The sequence below is a fragment of the Piliocolobus tephrosceles genome, chromosome X, assembly GCF_002776525.5.
Source record: "Piliocolobus tephrosceles isolate RC106 chromosome X, ASM277652v3, whole genome shotgun sequence".
NCBI classification, from domain to species: Eukaryota; Metazoa; Chordata; class Mammalia; order Primates; family Cercopithecidae; genus Piliocolobus; species Piliocolobus tephrosceles.
In genome coordinates, this window is record NC_045455.1 from 16,320,793 (window position 1) to 16,346,200 (window position 25,408).

The 25,408-nt window shown below is 39.6% G+C and overlaps 1 protein-coding gene across 4 annotated transcripts in view; it reads right to left on the reverse strand.

Moving 5' to 3' along the window:
* MBNL2 (muscleblind like splicing regulator 2) overlaps positions 1-25,408 on the reverse strand; it is a 172,539-nt gene that overhangs the window by 102,120 nt on the left and 45,011 nt on the right. For all 4 annotated transcript variants that reach the window (XM_023218042.1, XM_023218045.1, XM_023218046.1 and 1 more), the window contains exon 2: positions 17,957-18,731. In XM_023218042.1, the coding sequence (XP_023073810.1) occupies positions 17,957-18,130 (174 nt within the window). In that variant the 5' untranslated portion in view covers positions 18,131-18,731. The remainder of the gene's footprint in view (positions 1-17,956; positions 18,732-25,408) is intronic.

Here is a 25,408-nt window from a genome sequence, read left to right on the forward strand (position 1 = left end):
ATATTTCAAAGTGGCAATAACTGGGTGGTGGTTGTTTTGCTTATAGTTATAGTTAATAACTTAAAGGCTTCTGCATAGTTGGACACTGCAATTAGAATTGTCACAAGAATAAAAAGTCAAAGGGTGTAGGGCAGGTGCTGGATCTTTTTTTATCCTGACTTGGGAATTGTAATCTATGAGTTAACATAGTCTTTGTGCCTTATTTGAACATTGTATGACAAATAGAAACTTTAAGTAAGATCTTCAGGGATAGTTACTAGATTTATACAGTGTAAGAACTGTTTCAGAGTATGTGATATAATTATTTCAAGTAATGTTTTCTAAATTTGGCCATGCAGCTAAATCATTGGAGAGCTTCTAAAGATACAGAATACTAGGATCCATACCCAGACCTACTGACCAGGTGCCTCCATAAGTCCCCAAAGGAATAGCATTTGGCAGCCACTGATATAGGGTAAATAACATGAAGGTCTGTCTTCCCACTTAGCTAAATTCTACCTAGCCCATAATGCTCTCTGCTATGACATTTTTTGGTTGTTCTTGCAGCTAACACTTCCATTTTCTTAAAAAGTCTCTTCTGCTAATAACTAGTACACATGGTTTAGTATTTAATTGTAAATTTTGCAAGGCTATTGGCCTCCTAGTTAGTTTATAAAATCCCTAAGAACAAGAACTGAGTGTTATATTTCCATGTGTCTTGCAGGGAGTATGGCACAATATTGAACAGAGTCACTGATTAACTGGTGAGGGGTTTTGGAAACAGTGGGAGAAAAAAGAAAATAAAGGAAGGTAGATACAAGAGCCTAAGCTAAAAATAATATAAATATCAGAGAAACACAAGATTTCAAGATTAATTCAAATTAAAAATGAAATTCAATGAAATGAAGCTTACACAAGATAAAAAACATATAATAAAGTTGAAAATAAAAGAATGAAACAAAATATCAGGAAAGCATGAAGAAAAAAAGGCAGGAGTGGTACATTCATGTTAAAGAATAAATTGAAGAAAATTGGGAAGTCGGGGGAAAGGATGGGAAGGGGGTAAGGGATAAAACACTACAAATTGGGTTCCGTGTATACTGCTCAGGTGATGGGTGCACCAAAATCTCACAAATCACCAGTAAAGAACTTACTCACGTAACCGAACACCACCTGTTCCCCAAAAACCTATGGAAAGAAAAAATTTTAAACAAAAACAAAAATAAATAATATATTGAAAAAAAGGTTAATTACATATTGATACAAGACAGAGCCATAAAAAAGCTATAAGACTCAAGAAACACTAAGCTCAGAATAACATAGTATCATTCTATGAAATGCAAAAATTGTTAGAAATACAAGGAAACATGTGAGGAGTATTAAAATTTCTTGCATCACCATAACTCTCTGGCAGGTCAAGGGGATAAAAATAAATAATTACAGACACAAAGCACTTGAATTATGTAATGTTTGGATAAATGTCTGCACACTGATACAACCTTGTACCTTAAGAACAGGAAATGCATCTTCTCAAGTATCATGTACCGAGTACAAACACTGATCATAATCTGCACTAAAAAATACTTCAGTGCATTTCTAAGGTAAAAAATGTACCTTATTATTTTAATAATAAAATACTACTACAAATTACTACTAGAATTTCAAAGGAAAAAGAAAAACGAGATTACTTGGATATTTTAGAAGTGGTTGCATAAATAATGACTGAGGCAGTCAAGCAAATTAGAAAATAACAAAAGTGAAAAACAAAAATCTATAAGATACAGCCAAAACTATTTTTTGTAGTAGACTTACAGTCCTAAATACTTCAACAGAAAAATAATTATGAGAACAGAACTAAATATTCTACTCAGAATTTACAGGCAAAAAGACCCAACAATCGAAAAGAAAGCTGGAGAAAGGAAACAATGAACACAGAAGTCAAAATAACAATAATGATGATGAGATAAAAAAATGTGTCCTTTGTAGAATTGGTAGCTAAGATAAAGAAGAGGTTCTTCAAATAAAACAGACACACCTCTGGCAAATTTAATTTAAAAAATAAAAGGAAAACAAATAATTTATAAATTATGTAGTCATATTTAGAGAGAAGACTTAGTGTAAAATAATTTTAAGTGATAAAATTAAAAATCTTAGTGAAATAAATAATTCCCTGAGAAAAATGTAAATCAAGATGAACTTAATGCGAAGAAATCCTATAGGAAAATAAAGAGGAAATTGTACTACTTATGAAGATGTGACTGTTACTTCAAGTGAATATTTTAGAAATTTCGGGAGGACCTGGGGCTCACCGAGAGAGGAATTTGGATATCGACAACACTTTCTACAATTTAATTAAAGAAGTGGGGTTAAACTTCATGTAAAAATGAGCTAGATTTTTATTCAGAATTGAAATTGAAAAAAAAAATAATTCTAGAAAACAAATGATCAAATAGAACTTTCTGTTTAAAATGGCAAAGGAAAAGTTAAGGAGACTGGAGCCAATCTCAAGACAAACTAAGAGAAATGTAGAAGAGGCGGGAGCTTCAATTACACAGGATATGTTTAGTAGGATTTTCCACAGAAGCAGCCCAAGGGAAGTCTGCTCAGATAATAAACCAAGTTCTCCCCAAGCTTGGGTTTACACCCAGCTCCTGAGTGACTATGGCGAGAATAGCCTTACAGAACATGAAGGGTAAAATGACCAGCAGTGCAAATGGGGCCAGGAGAGATGCCCTCATAAGAGGAAAGGTTTTTTTTTTTTTTTTTTTTTTTTGAGATGGAGATGGAGTCTCCCTCTTTTGCCCAGGCTGGAGTGCAGTGGCACGATCTCGGCTCACTGCAACCTCTGCCTCCTGGGTTCAAGCAATTCTCCTGCCTCAGCCTCCTGAGCAGCTGGGATTACAGGTGCGTGCCACCAAGCCCAGCTAATTTTTGTATTTTTAGTAGAGACGGGTTTTCACCATGTTGGCTGGGCCGGCCTCAAACTCCTGACTCAAGTGATCTGCCCACCTCAGCTTCCCAAAGTGCTGGGACTATAGGCGTGAGCCATCGCGCCCGACCCGAGCAATCACTCTTGATGCCACAAAGGTAAAGAGCAAATGGAGATGGGATGTGTATTACTTGATCTTTTTAATAACCTGTCGTGACACATCAGCTTTTCTAACGTTAATAATTCTACCTGAGGCGGGTGGATCACTAGGTCAGGAGATTGAGACCATCCCAGTTAACACGGTGAAACCACATCTCTACTAAAAATACAAAAAATTAACTGGGTGTGGTGGCACATGCCTGTTACTCCCAGCTACTCAGAAAGCTGAGGCAGGAGAATCGCTTGAACCAAGGAGGCGGAGGTTCCAGTGAGCCGAGATTGCACCACTGCCCTCCAGCCTGGGCAACAGAGTGAGACTCTGTCCAAAATAATAATGATAACAATAATTCTACCTCAAAGCATATTGTAAATCCACACATCTCCCTACCTCTGCCCCCTCCACCCCAGCCGGGTGGCATAGTTAGTAATGTGAGTGATGCAGAGGCCTTTTTGAACCAACCACCTGGCCCTGCCTCCTCCTCCCATCCCTCCTCCAGGCTGACTGGCCTTCCCATAAGACAGATCAGAGCCTGTCATCCCTGTGCTCAAATCTTAGTGCTGAGCATAACATTCAAACACCTACACAGTTTCTGTCTTACTCATTATGTCAGGCCTCTGGTTTCCAGGAATTGGCAAAGCGCGTTCATCTCCAGGCTTAGAGCTTTCTCCCCTGCATCTGGGAAGCCTTCCTCTCTTTTCCTTTGGGCCTCAGCTCAGAAAGCAACTCCTTGGAGAACACATCACAAGCCACCCTTTCTGTAAAAGTCTTCCCCCATCACGATGTTTTCTATCAGAGTACTTTGCTCCATTTCCTTTCTAGTAATTCTCAGTCGCAAATAAATAATTTTGGGTGGGAAAGGAGGACTGTTTCTACTGTTTTTTTTTTTTTTTTTTTTTTTTTTTTGGGTCATTTCGCACCAGAATGAAAACCCCATCCATGAGGTCAAGAAATTTGTTTGCTTTTAGAACATGCTCTATTTCCAGTGGTGTGCCCACCGCCTGTCACACTGGGGCACTCCAAATTTCATAAATCAATCACACTTTTCAGAAATTGTGATTATTTTATTAGTTTGTTTACTTTTGCTAAAGAGTAAACTGAGGCACAATAAAAATTTAATGAGCTTATTTGAGCAAACAGTGATTCAAGAATTGGGTGGCTCCAAACCAGAAGTGGTTTGGGAGCTCCACGAGGAATGGCAAGGGGGAGGCTTTTATAGGATAAACATGGAAGTAATGAAGGGAAATATTTGACTGATTGCAGTTATACAGTTACCTTATTTGATCTATCCTGTTGGAAATTCCCTAGTTACATAATTACACATTTGTTTGTTACTTCTGACTGGTTGGAGTTTAAGTTGTATTCTTTAATATAGGCATTTACAAGAAATTGCTCAAGTTAAGTTTTGCTTATGTTTGCAAATCAAGCAAGATTACGGTCACATCTGAGGTCTTGCTGGCTATGTCTGCGTATAGTTTCTTCAGGCCTGACCATTTTAATTTACTTTACCACTGTGTTGGAATACTGTTGATTCCCCCATTAGGCTGTGAGGTCCATGAAAGCAAGGTCCCCGCCTCTTCCTTGGTCAGCAAACATAGTGCTTGACACTTAATAGTGGCTCAATGATTATTTGTAAAATAAATAAATGAATAAAGAGATTTAAAGTTCCCTAGAAGGTGAAATGTCTTTCTCCTTGACTTTACATACCACTCAGAAGATTCTGGACCTACTAGAATTCTTCATTAAGAATTCCGTTTTGCTGATATTTTCCAGCTATCCCAGCTCCTGTTAACAACCGAAAGTTAGCAGGAATGGGGGAGAGGTCATGTGATTTAAATGCCTCCAACGAGGGCTGCTACTGATTAATTTTAGATCCCAAGCATCTGGGTCAATGGCTAGTTTCATGGCAGGTATGCAAATACTTATTTTAGTGTCATTATTAATGATTTTACTAAGAGCTGGGAGCACTTGAAATATTCCTCCGAATGAGATTTGAGATGTAGACAAGATGGTCATTTTTTAAGAGCCTCCATATATTCTGTCTTACTTTTCAACACATACGTTTTTATATTAAGATTGATTACTAATGTACATAAGCACCCACATCACTATTCAGTAAAAAATTAGACACACATTTTTTAAGAATAAGAAATGCTCCATTAAGATGATGATAATCTAAATGAAATATAAACATCCCTGAAGTAGCATCTAGCCATTCTGTTTTGCTTTAATTAGGTTAAGACCTCTACGTCATTTTCTTTTTCTCCTTCCCCTGACAATATATCATGTTCTACAGAGCTTAATATTGTGTGGGTACAACCTCAGGCATAAGAAAATGGTCTCATCAGTCATAGCCCCAAAATGCTGTTTGGTCAGGCAAGATGGTTTAGGTAAGTTTGATCACAAATAAATATGTCAGTATCTACTCATTCCCTGAATCCCAAAGGTCAGTGCTCAGGGGAGGATTTCTCCTAGGAGTATCAGTTTTATTCTTCTTGGTCATGATGGTGCTGAGAAAGACTAACATACGCTGGACTATAATCTTTGAGCCAGAGGAAATTGAATCAAACCAAGTGGAAAGAATGTGCTATTTAGTATTAGCAGGGTCAGTTAATGGAAAAAATGGTCTAGCTCCTGCAGAACAAACCTGGTCTCCCCAGTCCCAGGGGCATGCCCGCTGGCCTTTGTTTAGACCTTGGCATTTTCTGCTGGTTTCTCTCAGCTTCTTGGGGACTTGATTATGTGCACTGAAACAAAGCCATTCTAGGCCTCGAGGTTCCTGGTTGGGCTCTTTCCTCTCCCACCCTCAAATGGATATTAGCTTATTTGATAGATCAAGCTGTCCTCATTTGCTAACAGAAAAAGGCTTGAGGAACTTCTTGGGTCCTCTCAGGTAACATGTGGATTTCACAGTGACTTTCTTTCTTTTTTTTTTTTTTTGAAACGGAGTCTTGCTCTGTCGCCTAGGCTGGAGTGCAGCGGTGCGATCTCAGCTCACTGCAAGCTCCGCCTCCCGGGTTTACGCCATTCTCCTGCCTCAGCCTCCCGAGTAGCTGAGACTACAGGCGCCCGCCACCTCGCCCGGCTAGTTTTTTTGTATTTTTAGTAGAGACGGAGTTTCACCGGGTTAGCCAGGATGGTCTCGATCTCCTGACCTCGTGATCCGCCCGTCTTGGCCTCCCAAAGTGCTGGGACTACAGGCTTGAGCCACCGCGCCCGGCCTACTTTTTCTTTTTGTCAAGTAAAGGCATTATGGAAAAAGAACGACAAGACTCACCTACTAAGACAATCATTTTATAAAAGAAATCAACAAAGGCTGGGCGTCATGGCTCACAGCTGTAATCCCAGCACTGTGGGAGGCCGAGGTGGGGGGATTGCTTGAGGTCAGGAGTTCGAGACCAACCCGGCCAACATGGTGAAACCCTGTCTCTACTAAAACAACAACAACAAAAAAGTACAAAAAATTAGCCAGGCCTGGTGGTGGCAGCCGCCTGTAATCACAGCTACTCCTAAGGCTGAGGCAGGAGAATCACTTGAACCCAGGAGGCGGAGGTTGCAGTGAGCCGAGATCATGCCACTGCACTCCAGCCTAGGCAACAAGACCGAAACTCTGTCTCAAAAAAAGAAAAAAGAAAAAGAAATAAACATAGAAGAATAAGAAGAAAACAATCTTGGAATAAAAAACAACGTTTTGTAGAAAATTACAGCTAGATCGGGGGAATAAGTTCTAGTGTTCGATATCACTGTGGGTAGACTGTAGTTAAAAATAATATATAAAATATAGTTTCAAATGGCTGGAATATTGAATGTCCCAACACAAAGAAATGATAAATGTTTGATGGATATGCTAATTGCCCTGATCTGATCACTGTATATTATATGCATGAAAATATCACTATGTACCCCGCAATATATGTCAATTTTAAAAAACGGCCTTTAAATTGAATGAATTTACCTTAATGAGAAAAATGTATTTCACTGTCCTTATTTCAGAGCAGACTAGTGAAAATTTTATCAAACACCGGCATCAGTCTAGGGCCAAGTTTTTGGGAACGGTGAAGTTGCCCAACAAGCCAATCCATGAATTGTAATAGCTCTAGCTGACACTTGTGAGCAAGTCTCCATGTGACCTGCTTTTAGGACAGCTATAAACATGAGTGAGCATGCAACACCTTTCAGTTGTAAACCAAGGAGCCTTCTTTGTACAAAGCCTTTAGCAGTGATGTTTTTCTATTTGTACATTAATGGGAAAAACTGAGTAACAAGCAGCCAGAAAAGCTATCTGAATTTTATTGGAATAGTTAGAACCTTAAAATTTAGGCTATAAGGATACATTTCTTCCCTAGCAAGCATGGGTATACAGCCAGTAGCTGCCAGGCACAGGGATACAACAAGGCAGTTCCTGTCCCCCAGCCTTACATTCAGTGGAGGAAACAGAAAGTAGAGAGACACAGTAGATAGACAGCATCACACACAGATAATTCCAGGGTTGCTTTTGTGAGCAAACGTGACATTTAAGCAAAGACCAGGATAACATGAAGAACTGAGGCTTGCAGTTCCCTGGGAGAAGAGCATTCCAGGTGGAGGGAATAGCCGGTGTCAAGGCCCTGAAGAATAAACAGGCCAGTGTGGCTGCAGCACAGTGCAGGGGGCGGGGGAGCAGGTGGCTGATCTGTGGGGCCAGAAATGCAACAGGTGAAACATCACATAGGGCCTTAAGGGACTTTGAATTTCATAAATGAAGTGGGAACTACTGGAAGATTTTGAGCAAGAGACTGGCATGCTGTGACTTACGTTTTAAAAGGATCGCTGAGTGCTAGAGTAGAGAAGTGAGAGCTAGCAGGCTACTATAATAGTCCATATGAGACACGATGGTGGTTTGGACTGGGGTGGTCATGATAGAAGTGATGAAAAGTGCTTTAATTTAGGGTCTGTTTTGAAGACAGAGAGAATAGGACTTGTAATGGATTGGATATGGCAGCAACGACAAGAAGAGAATGAAGGTGGGTTTCAGGATGTTTGATCTGATCCACCGAAGGAATGGTACCATCTACTGAGAATTGTTCCAATGAGAACAGTAGGTTGAGTGGGGAATTAAAAAGTTATTAGTGGAAACATTAAGTTTGAGATGTCATTAAATAAATATCCAAGTAGATATGTCAGGTAAGCAGTTGAATACATAAGACTAGAGTTAAGGAGAGAAATCAGGGCTGAGATAGAAATTAAGAAATATTCAGCATCTAGAAATGTTTATGGTCGTTGGATTGGATAAAGACATCTGGCAGGCCAAGTGTTCTGGTGGCTGCCCCAGCAAGTGCAAAGGCTTTAAGGCAAGAACGTGTTTGGTGAGTTCTAAGAAGAGTAAGATGCCACCATGGATGTGTAGAGAAGATGTTCAAGGACTAAGTCTGGAGACAGTCCAATGTTTAGAGGTCAGAAGGAAAAAGATTCAGGAAGGGAGGCAGAGGACTGGCCAATGAGGTGAGGGGAAAACCAGATGAGAGTGAATCACCAAATCAGTGTGAATACAGTCTTTCAAGGATGATTAAGAGCAGTTGATAAATTCACTGTGCCTTCAATGATCTCTGTTGATAGAAGAAGCAATCTATGCTGTTATATTCCCAGTGTTTAAGAGCACCTAATCAATATTTATTTGTTTATTTCAGAGGTTAAATATGGCAGTCTACTGGCTGAATCCATCCTGAAGATGTGTTTTATTTGGACTCTAGGGTTTAAAAAGATTTTAATTGATTGCCAAGATTCAGAAATTGGGAAACATCACATCAAAATTTGAATTTCTGTTTCTCTTTAACAATTATTCAGATTATCACAAGGCAGGCAACAGCTGTCTATTGCTGAGTGGCAGCTGCTGTCGTTAAAGGGGTCATGAGCTCCTCACTTAATTTTCTGCTGTCTCCAGCAATTCCTGAGTCTCTCCAACATGGAGAGCTGAGTCATTTGTTCATATCACCTTCCTGGTTCCTTTTTATTTGCCCCCTTTTGTTTAGTTGATGAGAGAATGAATGAATGAATGAATGAATGAGTGAGTGAGTGAGCTACAGAATATTTGCTAGTGAGACACCTGGATCCCAGAAAGGCAAAATGTTACATGTGACAAAGGCAGGGCTCAGATGCAGATTCCCAGGCCAGGGCTTTTTATTTTAAATCTTTGCTTCCTATTGTGTCATTTTTTTCAAATCCTAAAATATAAACAAAAGTTTGACTGAAAGAAGGGTACTGACGAAATGCTGACTACTTTCATTTTTAAAAAGAATAGAATATTAAACAAATCCTGTAACACAAATATTGCTTTCTCCTTAAGCCTTAATAATGAATGGTTTCATAAGATCCGATACACTGACTAACAAAAGTTAGCATCACTGCCCAAAGCAAAATGAGTAATAAACCTAACTATAAAAAATACAGTTAAAATAAACATTGATATTGTATTCCACTCATTTATAGGTGAAAATCAATGTTGCTATTTTTCTCCATGAAATATTTTTACATGTTTTAACCAAAGAATGTTGTAATCATGGAATGCCAGTTTGTCATCATTCCTTCTTTGATTCAGTACCAAAGACCCTCTGGAATTTTGCAAGTCTTCTCTCTCTTGCCAAATCCAATCATTAGAATTGAATTAGACTGTAGTGTTGGATTTCTGATGTTTTCTAGGTGTATATATTATTTTAATGGGTTGAATTGTGTTCCCCCAAAATATATGTTGAAGTCCTAACCCCTAGTTCCTCAGAATGTGACTTTATTTGGAAATAGGGTAGTTGCAGATGTAATTTAAGATGAGGTCATACCAAAGAAGGGTGGGGCCTTAACCCAATATAACTGATGTCCTTATAAGAAGGAGAAATTTGACCACAGAGTCAAACACCAGGAAGATGATTTGAAGGGAGACACACAGGAAGATGGCCATTCGAAGAGGGAGGTAGAGATTGGAGTGAGGCTGCCATGAGCCAAGGAACAGGGCTACCAAAAGCCGAAAGAGGCAAGAACTGGTTCCCATCCCTTTCCCCCAACGTCCCCAACCCCACGGGCTTCAGAGGGAGTGTGGCCCTATCAGCACTTTGATTTTGGACTTCTGGCCTCCAGATCTGAGAAAGAACACATTTCAGGTGTTTTGAACTACACAGTTTGTGGTACTGTGTTACAACAGTCCTAGGAAACTGAAACAGAGATGATTTTGTCTAACTCTAAATTGTAAAATGGGCTAGAATGTAGGCATCTTGCTGGAGGACGCTGTCTCCAGGACAGTGGCTTTCTCTCTCCAGGAAAAGGACTTTCTCTATGGCGCACATGTGCCTTCCCTCAGTGAGACATTTGGAGGTGCCTGACGCCCTGAAAATCCTCATTCCTTTGCTCACTCAAGGCACTGAAACCGATTCCACCTGCGCTTAGGGAGTCATGGTTCTGCTTTTATCCTGAAAGCTGCATGTTTCTCCTTCCTTGTAACAGAATATCTTGGGTATTGGGAGGAATTTGGTGCTAATCTTGACTCTGAGCAAATTTGTAAACTAACTCAAAGGTTGTTTTTAAAGACCCTCAGGCCTTCTTAAATGTTTCAGACTTCTCTTAAGATGAAGAGTTCTTAACTTGCAATGTATAGATAATTTTTAGAAGCAAACATGAAACCCTGCAGATTGTTTGTAATAGTCTGTAAGTATGGATACTTTTCTGGGTAAAGATTTCCTAGTTTTGATTGATTCTTAAAGGTATTATACTTCCCTACAACCTGAAAAACAACAACAAAAAAGAAAGGACCAAGAGTTTGGGCCATAGTGGTCAGGTTTTGTGCCCGGGGAACAAGGCACTTGGGGGTGGGGGTGGATTGTAGTAGGAAGGCAAGAGTTTGGATTTAGAGATGTGGCACTGGAGGTGACAATGAGCCATTCAGATGGGGATGTTCAGTAGGTAGTTGGAGCCATGGTGGTGGCAAGTGAGGGCACACACCCAGATTTGGGATTCATTGGCACAGAGGTGGGAAATGAATGCATAAAAGCAGATGAGCTTTCAGAGCTGATGGCTGAACCTGAACTAGGAAAGGCTGATCCTGAGTCTTGGGGAGCATCCTTACTGAGGGAGCAAGGGGAGGAAGAGGTGGCATTAGAGGGAAAGTAGGAGGGGCGGTGAGCGTGGTGAAAGAGCTAGGAAAATAACACAGTCAAAAAGTAGCAGGACAGAATTCTCCTCGAATAACCAAACTGCAAAATGAAACAGAGATGTTCAAGGAAATGGTGAACGACATAGAAGGAAGGTTTTGGTCTGGAGATCACTGATGGAGCAGCACTAGGTCCATCTGGAAAAGTTGTAAGGGTTTCTCTGTTCACATCTGCATTCTCTGGGGATGACTGTACTTCTGCTCTGTGCCAGATGCCGTGCTAGGTGCTGGGGCAGGACAATAAGTAAGACACAATCCCATCTTTCAGAAGCTTCTAGGCTCTCACTGGGCATGGATGTCCAGGAGTAAACTATGATATGAAGTCTGAATAGTGTCCAGAGAGGGTGCACAGGGGAAGTGGTTGATATACCCAGAACAACTGAAGTCAAATGAAAGAGATGGGCTTGTTTTCAGGAAGTACAATTGGTGGGTCCAAGAATCTTGAAGCATGGACCTGCCTGTGCTCCGTTACATTCTAAAACTGACTTATGCATTTCAGAATCACATGGGCACACACACACACACCAACAATGCCTTGGACAAAAACCATTTTTGTTACAGAGATTTAGTAGGTGATGGTACAATATTTATAGACAGACACAAACAGAAACAAATACAACATATGCCTTACTTTCTCTTGCAGTGTCTCTGTCTTTTAAAGATTGAAATTTCTGCTATCTAAACAGGTTTACTCCTGGGAGCTTCTATTTTAGGATGGTTTTTGACTTTTTTTTTTTTTTTTTTTTTTTTTGTAGATGAAGTCTTGCTGTGTCCCCCAGGCTGGAGTACAGTGGCGCAATCATGGCTCACTACAACCTCAACCTCCTGGGCTCCACAATCCTCCTGCCTCAGCCTCCCAAGTAGCTGGGATCACAAATTTTTAAAATTTGTTTGTAGAGATGGGGTCTCACTATGTTGCCCAGCCTGGTCTTGACCTCCCAGGCTCAAGGAATCCTCTTGCCTTTGCCTCCCAAAGTGCTGGGAGTACAGGTGTGAGTCACTGCACTTGGCCTAGAATGCTTTTTGGATCTCCTCAACATGCTAATCTTGTTAAACATGAATATTATTAAGCTATTAAGAATTTTGGAATTAACCACATCAGTGATTTATTCAGTAAGAGCAGTTACAAGAAGGGAATGGATAGTGCTGGCTAGGAGCCACACTTACCTGGAGTCAGGCCCCTTCTCCACCATTCATGAGTTTGGTAGTCACAAGTGAGCTACTTAAATTTTTGAACCTGTATCCCCATCTATAAGGGTGATTTAATCATATTTACCTGACAGAGTTATTGGAATAAATAGTGCATGAAAACTACCTGGCATATAGTAGGCTCTGTGTTACTACAATGATGACTATTGATAATAAAAAAATTGTCTGAGGTTATATTTGCAAATCAGGCCAAAATTAATAATTGAGAAAATACTCAAACAATTTCTGCAAAGAATTCGCTGTTATTAAGGAGCCCAACAGCAATTTAAGAACATGAACTTAAAGTCTTGGCAAATTACATATTGCCATCAGCTAACTTACAGACAGCATCCCATAGGCAAATGAGCAACTTCCACTTCACATCTTTGAAATTTAGACAGACACAGAGGGTAGAAAAAAAGTAGTTTCTGCATCATATGCAGCTTGAATTACCCTGAAGAGGAAATCAAATTATTTACTTGAAAATTTGTCAATGTTGTATTATACTTCCAGAGTCACACTTGCTCCTTGAAATTCCTACACAGAACTCCCTGATTTTGAAATCTGGATACTGACCCCAGGGCAACAGCACATGGCTGTACAGGTTGTCCACTGCACAACTCCAGGGGGTGTCAATCACATAGACTGTGATGCCCCTAGAGTGCAGTGCACCCCTGTACAATCAAATCCAGCAGCCCTATCTGAGAGGCTTGAAAACTTTTCCTGATGAACATGGAGAACATGCAATTCAACAAACATTTATTGAGTACCTATTATGTATAAGACACTGTTCTAGGTTCCAGGAACACAAGAGTGATCACAACAGACACAGTCCCTATCCACATAGAGCTTATGTTCTAGCAGAGTGGAGGAGTGAGACAGATAATAAACCAATAAACAAATTAGCATCTCTCATATCAAATGCTGGTGTTGGGGGAGCAGTAAAGCCAGGTAAGAAAGAAGTGGGATCGGATCCCAGCAATGGCAGAATTACAATTTGAAATAAGTTGGAAGAAAGGCTTCATTCACAAATTGGCATTTTTAATCAGAAACCTTAAGGAAACCAGGAAACACGCTGTTTGTGTGGCTGAGGCAAGAGTATTCCAAACAGAGGAAAGAGCAAGTGCAGATGCCCTAAGGCAAAGCCTACTTGGCATATTCAGGAGACAGCAAAGATGCTGCAGTGGGTTGGAGGGGGTGGTGGCGATAGAAATGAAGTCAGGTGGCAGGAGGGGGAAGCAGATCTCATAGGGCCTAGGCAGCCTTTGCAGTGTTGCTCTTTACTCTGAGTGTGGTGAGAAGCCACTGGAAGATCCTGAACAGAGGAGTGACATCATCTGATGCAGGTGTTAAAAAGGATCTCACTGTCCTTGAAATGAATTTTTATTACAAAAGATTACGCCTAAATTTCTAAAAATTGTCTAAACAATTTTCCCCCATACTCTGAGTGTTTTCAACCAAAATTAGCAATCCTATTTTTAAAGTTGTGTCCCCTTTTAAAGCTGAGTGTAAATTCAAATGTTTAAGCAAATAAATACTTCCTGAAAGTGGTAAATACTGACATTTTTAGTCTTAATAAACATTAATGTTACTTTATGTGCTCCCTTCCTGATGTTCAATTTACCAAATGGTTCAGATTAATTCCTATCAATTACAGGAAAAAAAGAATCTGGAAAGAAAAATCTCAAACATTTTAGCTATGAGAGAAATCGTTTCATGGATCATAAAAGCATCAGAAACATGGTTAACGTGGTCAAGGCCTCTGCTCCAAGGGAGACGATTGCTCATAAAACAGTTTGCATTTTGTCAAGTTAACCTAAGTTGTGGAACACAGCATTCTGGAATGTGACCTGGCCTTTCAGAAAAATCGTTAAACAAAGTCTACTGTTCATAATGATACTGAAACTTCCAAAAAAAATCACAGCTGCTTCCATGCTCAGTGTTTTACATAAAATACAACAAGGTATGTGAAAAACGCACAAATTTCACAGTAAGAACTGTACTATATTTTCCAAAATGTCTTCCATAAATGCATTTATATATGTATAATTCTCATGCCAAAGAGCTCAACAAATCACTTTCCACCAACAAATTTAGTACATACTTATGGAAAAGTTTACTCATATTTGTAAATAACATATAACAATAAAAAAGACTCAGACTGACTTGTCCCCATACTGGCAGTCCAACATAGATTCCTTTCACAGTTATAAATAAATACTTCACAGTGTTTGCACAAAATATCTTGTAATAAATAACAAAAATATTGTGTCCCCCAAATCTTTTTTCTTGTTATGGCTAATCTGTATAATTGAGGTACTATCATTCACACAGTTGATTCTTAAAAGTTTGGACTTGTTAAGAGTTGGGCACAAGATCTTGCCTTTAAAGCTAGTCATCAGAATCAGTGGCTATCCTGGGATACTTTATCATGAAGGGAAAGAAACTAATATTGCCAGGTCCTGACTTGTTCAGCCCTGGGCTAAGTGTGTGGGATGCCACAGGTCAGGTAGTCTTTGAAGTAACCTTATGAAGTGGGAATTAGATCGATTTTATGTAAGAGAAAACTGAAGCCAACGAGGTAAAATAGCTCGTCCCAAGTGATGAAGCTTGCCTAGGTCCCAGCCAGGCTTAGTCAAGCCCTGGTCCATCTGATTTCAAAGCCCTTGCTGCTTCTCTCTATTGTACACTGGTTCGAACTGCACACTGAGTTCTCTCTGTTGCACACTGAGCAACAATGTCTTTTTTTAATCGATTATGAAATAAAGTTAAACAGCTTTATCATTATCATTGTCATTATTTTTCTTTTTAGCTACTATTTTTTGAGTGCTTTTCTGATTGGTCTGTCCTGTGGAAAGAGTTTGCAATCCTCACAAGAACCTTGTAAGGTGAATCTGCCAGCGTGTTGGTACAGACCGTGCTTACTTCAGCCAGTTTCTCTGCTGAATATCCTCCTTTTACTGATGAGGAAACCAAGTCAAAAAGTCATAAATGACACACCCAAGGCTGGGAAGTAGTTGAGCAGGTATTTAAACTCAGATCTGTTTTACTCCTGTGCCTATGGGTCGTTTTCACATTCTTTTCAGCTGGACAGTTTTAAAAATGTATAATGTTGCACTCATTAAATAACCTGAAATTCTACAATCTGAAAAGGAACTGATAACTTGAGGCACTATATAACTATGCTTCAACACCTCAAAAAGGTTCCACCAGGCACTTCTGAAAATGATTTGTACAGCCTTTTTTTACTTGAATGGTGTTCAACATTCTCATGACTTGGCTCATGTTTTTATGCTGAACAAATGGTTCATGATCCTTTATTCTGGGGGCTGGATTCCTCAAACAATTGTGAATCCACAGTGATGTGATGAAAAGCAAGGATCTAGGCGTTGTTGCCTAGTTGATATTCATGAAATACTTCGCCTTAATAGGTTGGGAATTATTTTCCCCATATTTCTCTAATTACATTAAAGAATATAAGGTTTTTTAAAAACTGGCAAAAAATGTGATGTTTAATATTAAATATCCAACTGGAGAAGGCTTGGATTAATAAGATGGAAAAATTGGGGATGACCTGAAAAATTAATTTATCATCACTGACCTGTTTTCGTATCTTGAAGCTTTTATGATCTAGTTTTAAATCTACACTGCTTTTTTTTTTTTTTTTTTTTTTTTTTTTTTGAGACAGAGTCTTGCTCTATCACCCAAGCTGGAGTGTAGTGGTGCAATCTCGGTTCACTATAACCTCCGCCTCCTGGGTTCAAGTGATTCTCCTGTCCCAGCCTTCCAAGTAGCTGGGATTACAGGCACGCATCACCATGCCCTGCTAATTTTTTGTATTTTAGTAGAGACAGGGTTTCACCATGCTGGCCAGGCTGGTCTCGAACTCCTGACCTCATGATCCGCCCACCTCAGCTCCCAAAGTGCTGGGATTACAGGCATGAGCCACTATGGCCGGCCTGCACTGCTTTTTCATAGTGAATGTTTCTATTGCTGATAATCACAGAGGCAAATACAGACTTGGTTTACTTTTTTTACTAAAGGCAAAATATACTAATATATAACTATGCTTGTACTGTTATAGTTCATATGAATTGTGATTTATCCATCTATTCATTTCCATTTTAGGTAAAACAATTCATCATTTTAAAGTCTAGTCTAATAAACTTTTTATGATAAAAAGGAATAAAATAGGAGTAGGTATTGATGTAGATTACAGATCTATTTTGTCAAAATTTTACCCTTAAAATACTTTTTTGTTGGGTCAGAAATACATTTTCCTGGTTTGAGTGTATTGACAAATTTTCCCTTTAATATATATTAAAATTTAAATATACAGTTTGAAGTCTTATAAGAATTATAAATTTTGATTTATGTCTTACGAGACATAATTTTTTACTTAAGACAAAATTGTCCTAAAGGACAACTCAGTCTCTCTAACACTCAAGAATAGGCTAGGGTCACTATTTTGTAAACTAACAGCTGTGTAATTTCTCAAATCATGTCAAGACCATTGATAAACAATTTTCTTAACTATTTGGTAAACTTAACTGAAGTCTTGCAGAGATGTAAACACTGAGCTCTTTTAACCTATGTGCCTTATTTATTGCTCCTGGAAACAATATTATTATGCCTGTAGGACTGCCCTAGACAATCTCAGATTCATAATGTTAGGGCTGAATACACTCCACAGCATTATGGGTTAACTCATGCCACTTCTAGACCTTTCATTAAATTCTCTCTATCTTCCTAACTCCACCCAAATCAGTATACGACTCAGATGCCTTGAATCTCCAAAAACGTGTCTTGAAACAGTCTGTTGGAAGCCAGCTCTCTTCTATGGACTCCATAGAAATGTGTTCACTGTCTGTTCCTCCCACAAGGCATGTGTCCCCTTCTTCTTGCATTGTAGATACTTGCTGATATGCTATATTTTCCCTGCCAGAGAGTAAGCTCATCAAGGGTGCCATCTGAATCACTTTAGTTTCTTTTGTCATATAACTCACATGAAGTAGATTCTCAAGTATTGAGTATTGAATGTGTACTTAATAATTTCTGTTAGCCGTGACACATTTTCAAAGAAGGGTTTTAGGAAGTACTCGGTCAAGAAAAAAAAAAAAAAAAAAGGCCATAAGAATAGAAAACTCTTCAAGAGCTAAGTCAGAATAACTGGCACTTAAAAGTGACACATTCAATTTCTTCACCTTTATATAACCTCCAGAAGATCAAATGTTGATAAAATATTTATCTTCAGTTGTCACAAGCCAGACTTTGATTTAAAACTCTTGGGTACATGAATGTCATGCCAGGCCAGAAATACATCATCATGTATTTTTAATTTAAACATGGGTATGTAAAAAATTTATATATGCCTGATATGAAAAAATTTGAGTGAAAATCTCCCAACAGTCACCACAAACAAGAAAACAGAATCTAAAAGCAATTTTTAAACTTCTGTAAAAGTGCAATGAAAAGCCTTCTGCTTGCAAGTCCAATGTGGTATTGAAATGACACATAAAACGCATTCTCTTACCTTTAGGGAATCAAAGCAGGCAATTACTCTTCCATTTTCAACCTGACAGCTTTTGGGGGGATGAGCAAATTTGCATTCTTCATCGGAGCGTGAGCATGTTCCTCTTTGAAACTGTCTGCAGACTTCTAATGTCAGCCATTTTGTATCTCTGACTGGGGCAACGTTCAAAGCCATGGTGAGAAAGTAATTTGGGCTGTTTGTTTCTGTTAAATGATGAAATCAATCCAAGTTCTAATGATTCCAAAACTACTGTTGTGAAAACTCCCACATGTAAGTCTGAAGGTGAGTGATAAATTGCTTAGTGAAGTCCAATCCAGGGAGCAGGATGATGAGAGTTTATGGACAGGCAATCACTCATCAATCAATACGTCCCACTTGAAGATGGCGGGCCACAATAAAAGCACGCTCAGTGTCATCTCTGGCTTTCAACGTCTGAGTCTCTTGGCTGTTTTGCAGATACACCTGTTTTTAATAAAGTGACTTCAATTTCATGGCACTCCTTGGGAGAATATTTAATGCTGACGCTCACAGCTATTGACGATGTTAGAAAATAAGACACTCAGATGTTCATATTTTAGCAGGATGTTTTTCTTCCCCCTTTTTGAATTCTGAAATTAAGCAATTGGCAAAGTCAGACAACTGAGGTATCTTCATCCACTCGTAAGGTCAGGGTAAAGTGTACTTGACAGAAGAGCGAGATGTGAATACAAAGAAAGCTCCCAGGCTGCAGTTTCCAGCAAAAGTGACTTCACACAGGCACTTCTAAATGATAAACCTGCAAAACAGAAATGAAATATCAACCTTTATGCAAACTCAATGAATCAACACTTCAACGAACTTTTGAACTCTTATCTAGAATTTGCAAAAGCATGGTTTAGAGCTTTGAGCTTTGACTACAGTGAGAAAAGTTATGCATTAAAGAAAAAAAAAAAAAGAATACGCAACGGAAACCGTATTGCAGAATTGTCTAGGCAGCAGTCCAAAAGTTAGGAATGACTCAAACAGATGAGTGTGGCAGACACAATAATTAGGCCTTCTGAAACAATCCCATCTAATGTGCTTAATCGCCAAAACAGTGTATTAGGACTGTGGCTTCCAATTAATTTCACATTTAGGCCATCGATTTTATTGTTGGGAGCGCTATAAACAATTATTTGGGATGTGTCCCTCCTATGTAATAAAGATATTGTCATTTTGGATGAAGTGTGGGCTCTTTCTTCTTTATGTTCTTCCTAGTTTACAGAGATGTGGACTTAGAGATGGGTAGGTAGGATCCTCTTGATACTTTTTCTCAGGTGTCTCAATATTTCCTCACCACCATGACTTACCTAATGTTTATCTTCCTATTTACTCTGCAAGCATTCACAGGGCAAAGGCTATTCTTTGTAGTTTTCATTTCTGTATTCCCAGGGCCTCAGTCTATGGTGTATATTAGACCCTCAAGAAATATTTATTGACCAATTTAACTGATAACTAAATGCCAGGAATGTAAATTAGTTTTAGTTGAGTTCAGTTTAGTTTTTAACTGAGTCATAATCTAAAAACGCTCTATAGTATGGAATGCTGGAGTTAAAACACATGGCTACAACAAAAATATAGTCAGTAAGTTCAGATGTCTAAAATAAGCACCTTCAGTTTCTTTTAACTTTTTCAAGGGTTATGAAATCATTGAACATTAAATTACAGTTACTGGGATAAGCATGAATAAAGGACTAGAGTCCAGAAGTTGATTATTTTCATAAATTGGATATGCCACAAATGACCTTACATACTTGCTGAGCCTTGATGTCTTTCTAAAATATTTATACCTGAGAAGAACTTAATGAAGACTGGAAGTATATTATTTTAAATTGGCAGGTATCAAATAAGTTCAGAGAGCTAAAAATATATAGCTTATATTATATATATATATTTTTTTTTTTTTCTTTTTTTTTTTTTTTGAGATGGAGTCTTTCTTTGTCACCCAGGCTGGAGTGCAGTAGTACAAACTCGGCTCACTGCAATCTCTGCCTCCTGGGTTTAAATGGTTCTTGTGCCTCAGCCTCCCGAGTAGCTGAGACTACAGGTGTCTGACACCACGCCTAGCTAATTTTTGTATTTTCAGTAGAGACAGGGTTTCGTGGTTTCATCACGTTGACCAGGCTGGTTTTGAACTCCTGACCTCAGGTGATCCGCTCACCTCAGCCTCCCAAAGTGCTGGGATTATAGGCATGAGCCACCGTGCCCAGCCCACAGAGCAGTAATTTTTAAAAGTGGTTCACAAGTGTTCCCTGAAAAATTATGTCCCCAAATCAATTAAGTTTATTTAACCCTGGGTAAACCAAGCCAGAGGAGCTTCCTTGCATTAGGGCTTTTTTATTCTTTTTTTTTTTTCTTTTCTTCTTTGAGACAGAGTTTCATTCTTGTCGCCCGGGCTGGAGTGCAGTGGTGTGGTCTTGGGTTACTGCAACCTCTGCCTCCTGAGTTCAAGTGATTCTCCTGCCTCAGCTCCCCAGTAGCTGGGATTCCTGGTGTCTACCACCATGCCCAGATAACTTTTGTATTTTTAGTAGAGGTGGGGTTTCACCATGTTGTCCAGGCTGTTTTCAAACTCCTCGCCTCAGGTGATCCACCCACCTTGGCCTCCTAAAATGTTGGGATTACAGACATGAGCACCGCATCCGGCCTGCCACAGGGCTTTTCTTGGCTGCTGTGTCTGATGGGTCCCTTATAAGAGAGAAGCTACAATAGTGTCTCAAGCTTATCTGATGATGGAACATTTATTTAAGCAGGACATCTCTTGGGACTGGTAGGAAATGCTACTTCATCCCAATAATTCTTTTACATTTGAATAAAAGTGTTTGCATGAGTTCTAATTGCATGTGCATTTAAGGAAGTTGACAATCTTGAAAGCTATGACACATAGCAAACTTCAATTATAAAATATTTGAGGGATCCAGGCAGGCTCCTGCATGTCTGTTTGGCAACGCTGTGTTCACAGAAGCTAATATCAGCGAGCTTAAGCTAGGGAGCTTAAGAAGATGAGTTTAATAACCAAATTTAATATGGGTTGGGTTTTATAGACCAGCCTGGACTTGTATCTTTATTACCTCAACCTGTACCTCTGGCTCCCATGGAGAACAAAGGATGAGGAAAGCAAAGGACAAGGACACATTTCTGCCTGCATCAAGGGAGATGAGGCACCAGTGACAAGGGTATTTCAAATGATGCGCTGAACACACTTAGTGTTTGAAAAATATTACATAGAGTCCCCAAGTCCTCAGTAGCAGGCCCCAAGGTAGATGCTGAACCCCAAAGGCAGCAGAGTCTCTCCCAGGGGCTCCCATGAAGGAAAAGAAAGAGGTAAACATAGGTACTGTTGCATACATGGTATGAATAATTACTCAGATGTTCCTAAAAGTTCTCCAGGAGCTATGTTTCCAATGCAGTTCAGTGAATGCTGTACATTTTTATTCTTACTTATAGGTAAGAAGCCTTTTTCATTCTCCCTGGAAGAAATACATTTTTTCCCCCTGGGAGAATCCCCATTTCAACTTACTATGAAAATCCCACTAGAATTCAGATGATCAGACTCTGCCAAGATACACTTGCTTAAAATTAAGTATTTATTTGAATTGACAAAAATTGTATGGATTATGTACAAATGATATTTTGAAATATGTATGCATTGTGGAATAGCTAAATTGAGCTAATTAACATATGCATACTTAGCATTTTTTAGTTGTGAGAACACTTAAAACCTCTAAGTGAGATCATGCCCTATTTGTCTTTAAGATAAACTGGCTTTTAAAGGCCGGGATGGCCTTCCTTACACCTTATACAAAAATTAACTCAAGATGGATTAAAGACTTAAATTTAAAACCCAAACCATAAAAAACCCTAGAAGAAAACCTAGGCAATACCATTCAGGACACAGGCATGGGCAAAGACTTCATGACAGAAACACCAAAAGCAATTGCAACAAAAGCCAAAATTGACAAACGGGATCTAATTAAACTAAAGAGCTTCTGTACAGCAAAAGAAGCTATCATCAGAGTGAATGGGCAACCTACAGAATGGGAGAAAATTTTTGCAATCTATCCAACTGACAAAGATCTAATATCCAGAATCTACAAGGAACTTAAAGAAATTTACAAGAAAAAAAAATCCTATCAAAAAGTGATATGAACATACAAAGGATATGAAAAGGGCAATGAATATGAATAGACGCTTCTCAAAAGAAGACATTTACATAGCCAACAAACATGAAAAAAAAGCTCAACATCACTGATCATCAGAGAAATGCAAATCAAAACCACAATGCGATACCATCTCATGCCAGTCAGAATGGCGATTATTAAAAAGTCAGGAAATAATAGATACTGGCGAGGCTGTGGAGAAACAGGAATGCTTTTACACTGTCGGTGGAAATATAAATGAGTTCAACCATTGTGGAAGACGGTATGGTGATTCCTCAAGGATCTAGCACCAGAAATACCATTTGGCCCAACAGTCTCATTACTGGTTATGTATACCCAAAGGACTATAAATCATTCCACTGTAAAGACACATGCACACCTATGTTTATTGCAGCACTATGTACAGTAGCAAAGACATGGAATCAACCCAAATGCCCATCAACAATAGAGTGGATAAAGAAAATGTGGTATATATACACCATGGAATACTATGCAGCGGAATGAGATCACGTCCTTTGCAGGGACATGGATAAAGCTGGAAGTGATCATCCTCAGCAAACTAACACCGGAACAGAAAACCAAATACTGCATGTTCTCACTCATAAGTAGAAGTTAAACATTGAGAACACATGGACACAGAGAGGAACATCACATACAAGAGCCTGCTGGGGGTTTGCGGGGTGAGGGGAGGGAACGTAGAGGACGGGTCAGTAGGTGCAGCAAACCACCATGGCACACACATACCTATGTGACACACCTGCACATTCAGCACATGTATCCTGTTTTTTGTTTTTTGTTTTTTTTTAGAAATAAAATAAATAAATAAATTTTAAAAAGTTGGGTAGGCTGGGTGCAGTGGCTCACGCCTGTCATCCTAGCACTTTGGGAGGCTGAAATGGGCCGATCACTTGAGGCCGGGAGTTTGATACCAGCCTGGCCAACATGGCGAAACCCTGTCTCTACTAAAAATACAAAAATTAGCCTGGCAAACGCCTGTAATCCCAGCTACTTGGGAGACTGAGGCATGAGAATTGCTTGAACCTGGGAGGTGGGGGTTGCAGTGAGCTGAGATCGTGCCACTGCACTCCAGCCTGGGCAACACAGACAACTCTGTCTCAAAAAAAAACAAAAAAGAGCAGGTGTACCCAAGCTTTCTGATGGCCAGAGTCACTTGTACAGCAAAGATATTTCGGAAGGAAAGAGGTGTGCATTATATCACAGGTACAACATACTGTTATCATAGTCTCTCATGAATCCACTCTTTCTCCCAGCTTATTCTTTGTTCCTTTCCAAAAAGCTATATGGCTACTGTCAGCATAGGCACCTGTACCAAGGAATGGGTACAGGCAGGCAGATGTGGGGAAGAGGGAGAGAGCCACTTGAGCTAGGTTAGATGGGTCCACCAAAGAGAAGAGCAGTGGAGGGTAAGGATGCGCTGGACCACATTTTGGCATGGCCATCAAGAGACGGGACTGAGAGATATGCCAACATATAGACTTAATAGAATATTGGACTCACTAGCCTGCCAGTTGCTGAGAGGAAGGGGCATGTGTTAGACTGTGCTGTTCAAAGCAGAAATCACCAGCAACATATCAATCAAGCACCTGAAATGAGGCAAGTGCAACTGAGACTCTAAATTTTAAATTTTTATTTATTCTTAATGAATTTAAATTTTAAAAAGTCACCCTTGATTCAGTCATTGGAAAACTTTTTAGTGTGATTGGACTAAGTTGAGCATATAAATTTACTTTTTTAATTTTAAATTTTATGAAACCTACGTACAGATGGAGTACTGCCAATGAAAATTTAGCATCCAAATTCAGATGTGCTCTAAGTAGAAAATACACACTGGATTCAAAAATTCATGGCTTGTAAGAAAAAAAAAGAATGTGAAAATATCTTATTAATGTTGTTTCAGTTATTACATAGTGAATTATTATTTTTAATATATTGGGTTAAATATTAAAATTGATCTCACCTGCTTCTTTTTACCACTCAAAAATTCAGAATTATCTAAGTAGCCCACATTCTATTTCTACAGATGGTGCTGTCTTAAGGGCTTTTGCATTTCTTCTATTAGTCAACAGGACTTCCGGGAGTGGTAGAAAGTCCTAAGAACTAGCTTCCAGCCTTCACTTTGCCAAGGTGTCTCATCACATAATCTTGGGCAAGCCAATTTCTTTGAGACCCACCTTCTCCATCTAAATATTGATAATAGTTCCTGCCTATATGTACATGGTTGCTGCCATGAAAGACAGATTATAGTGGAAATATAAAAGAACTCTGTGGTTTTTAAAAGTTACTATACCAATCTGTATTAACAAAATCTACTATCAGGCTTCGTCTCTCTCTACAATAGTTTCGTATGATGACCAGCATTAGACCTGGCGTAGATCTGCTCCAGCCACAGAGTCTGAGAGCAGGGAGGTGCCTAGAGATCAACGGTCTGACTGCATCGGGGTACCTGGACCTCTTATCTGGAGAAGGCTTCACTTCTCACATCACCTTTATTTTGCAACCAAAGGGACCCTCAGAAAGGTTTTTCCAAGTGTCACCACAAAAACCTGAAGCCTGCTTTCTTCCTTCAGCGGCTGCTCACCCAAAAGTGAAGGGAACACCTCTGGGGCCGAGCAGTCACCCTGGGTGGGAAGCAGGGCTCGAATACTCTTGTAGCACTGATGGGAGCCTGCTTCCCTGAGGGCATGGTGGAAATGCAGCTGCTTTTCCATTCACAGTGCCCTGGATGAGCAGGGAGGAAGGGGTGGCATTTCAAGTTCATCTGCCCAGACGGGCCTCTTGTTAATCATGTCTGCAGAGGGCACCTCCGGGCATTTCATAATGTTGGAAATTAGTAACATTTCCATCAAGATTCCATGTATAATGTACAATGGCATTGCCCCATTATAGGCAAGGCACCCTTAACCTTTCCCAGAAGTTTCTAGGCTGCACTGGGGACAGGGTCTCTGCCCACATTATTTTCCAGTTTTGTCTAAGTCTCTCTCACTGGTGTGTTTCGGCTTCCCTTTCTTTCACTTCTTTTGACTTTTCTGGTTTTATTTCCAATGTCCCGAACAATCCCACCTTAACTAGCTCCTTCCAGTGCAGAACCTAGGCAATGTTTGGGAGTAGTTGCTCCCGATTATTTCTCTGGCGGGCCCTCTCCTCTTCCTCCTCAGGCATTTAGAAACTTCCTGCCTTTCTAAGCCACCTCCTGCAAGAGGATGTGAGCTTGCCTGAAGGTTCAGCTGAGCCACCCTCCGGCAGGCCCTCCTCA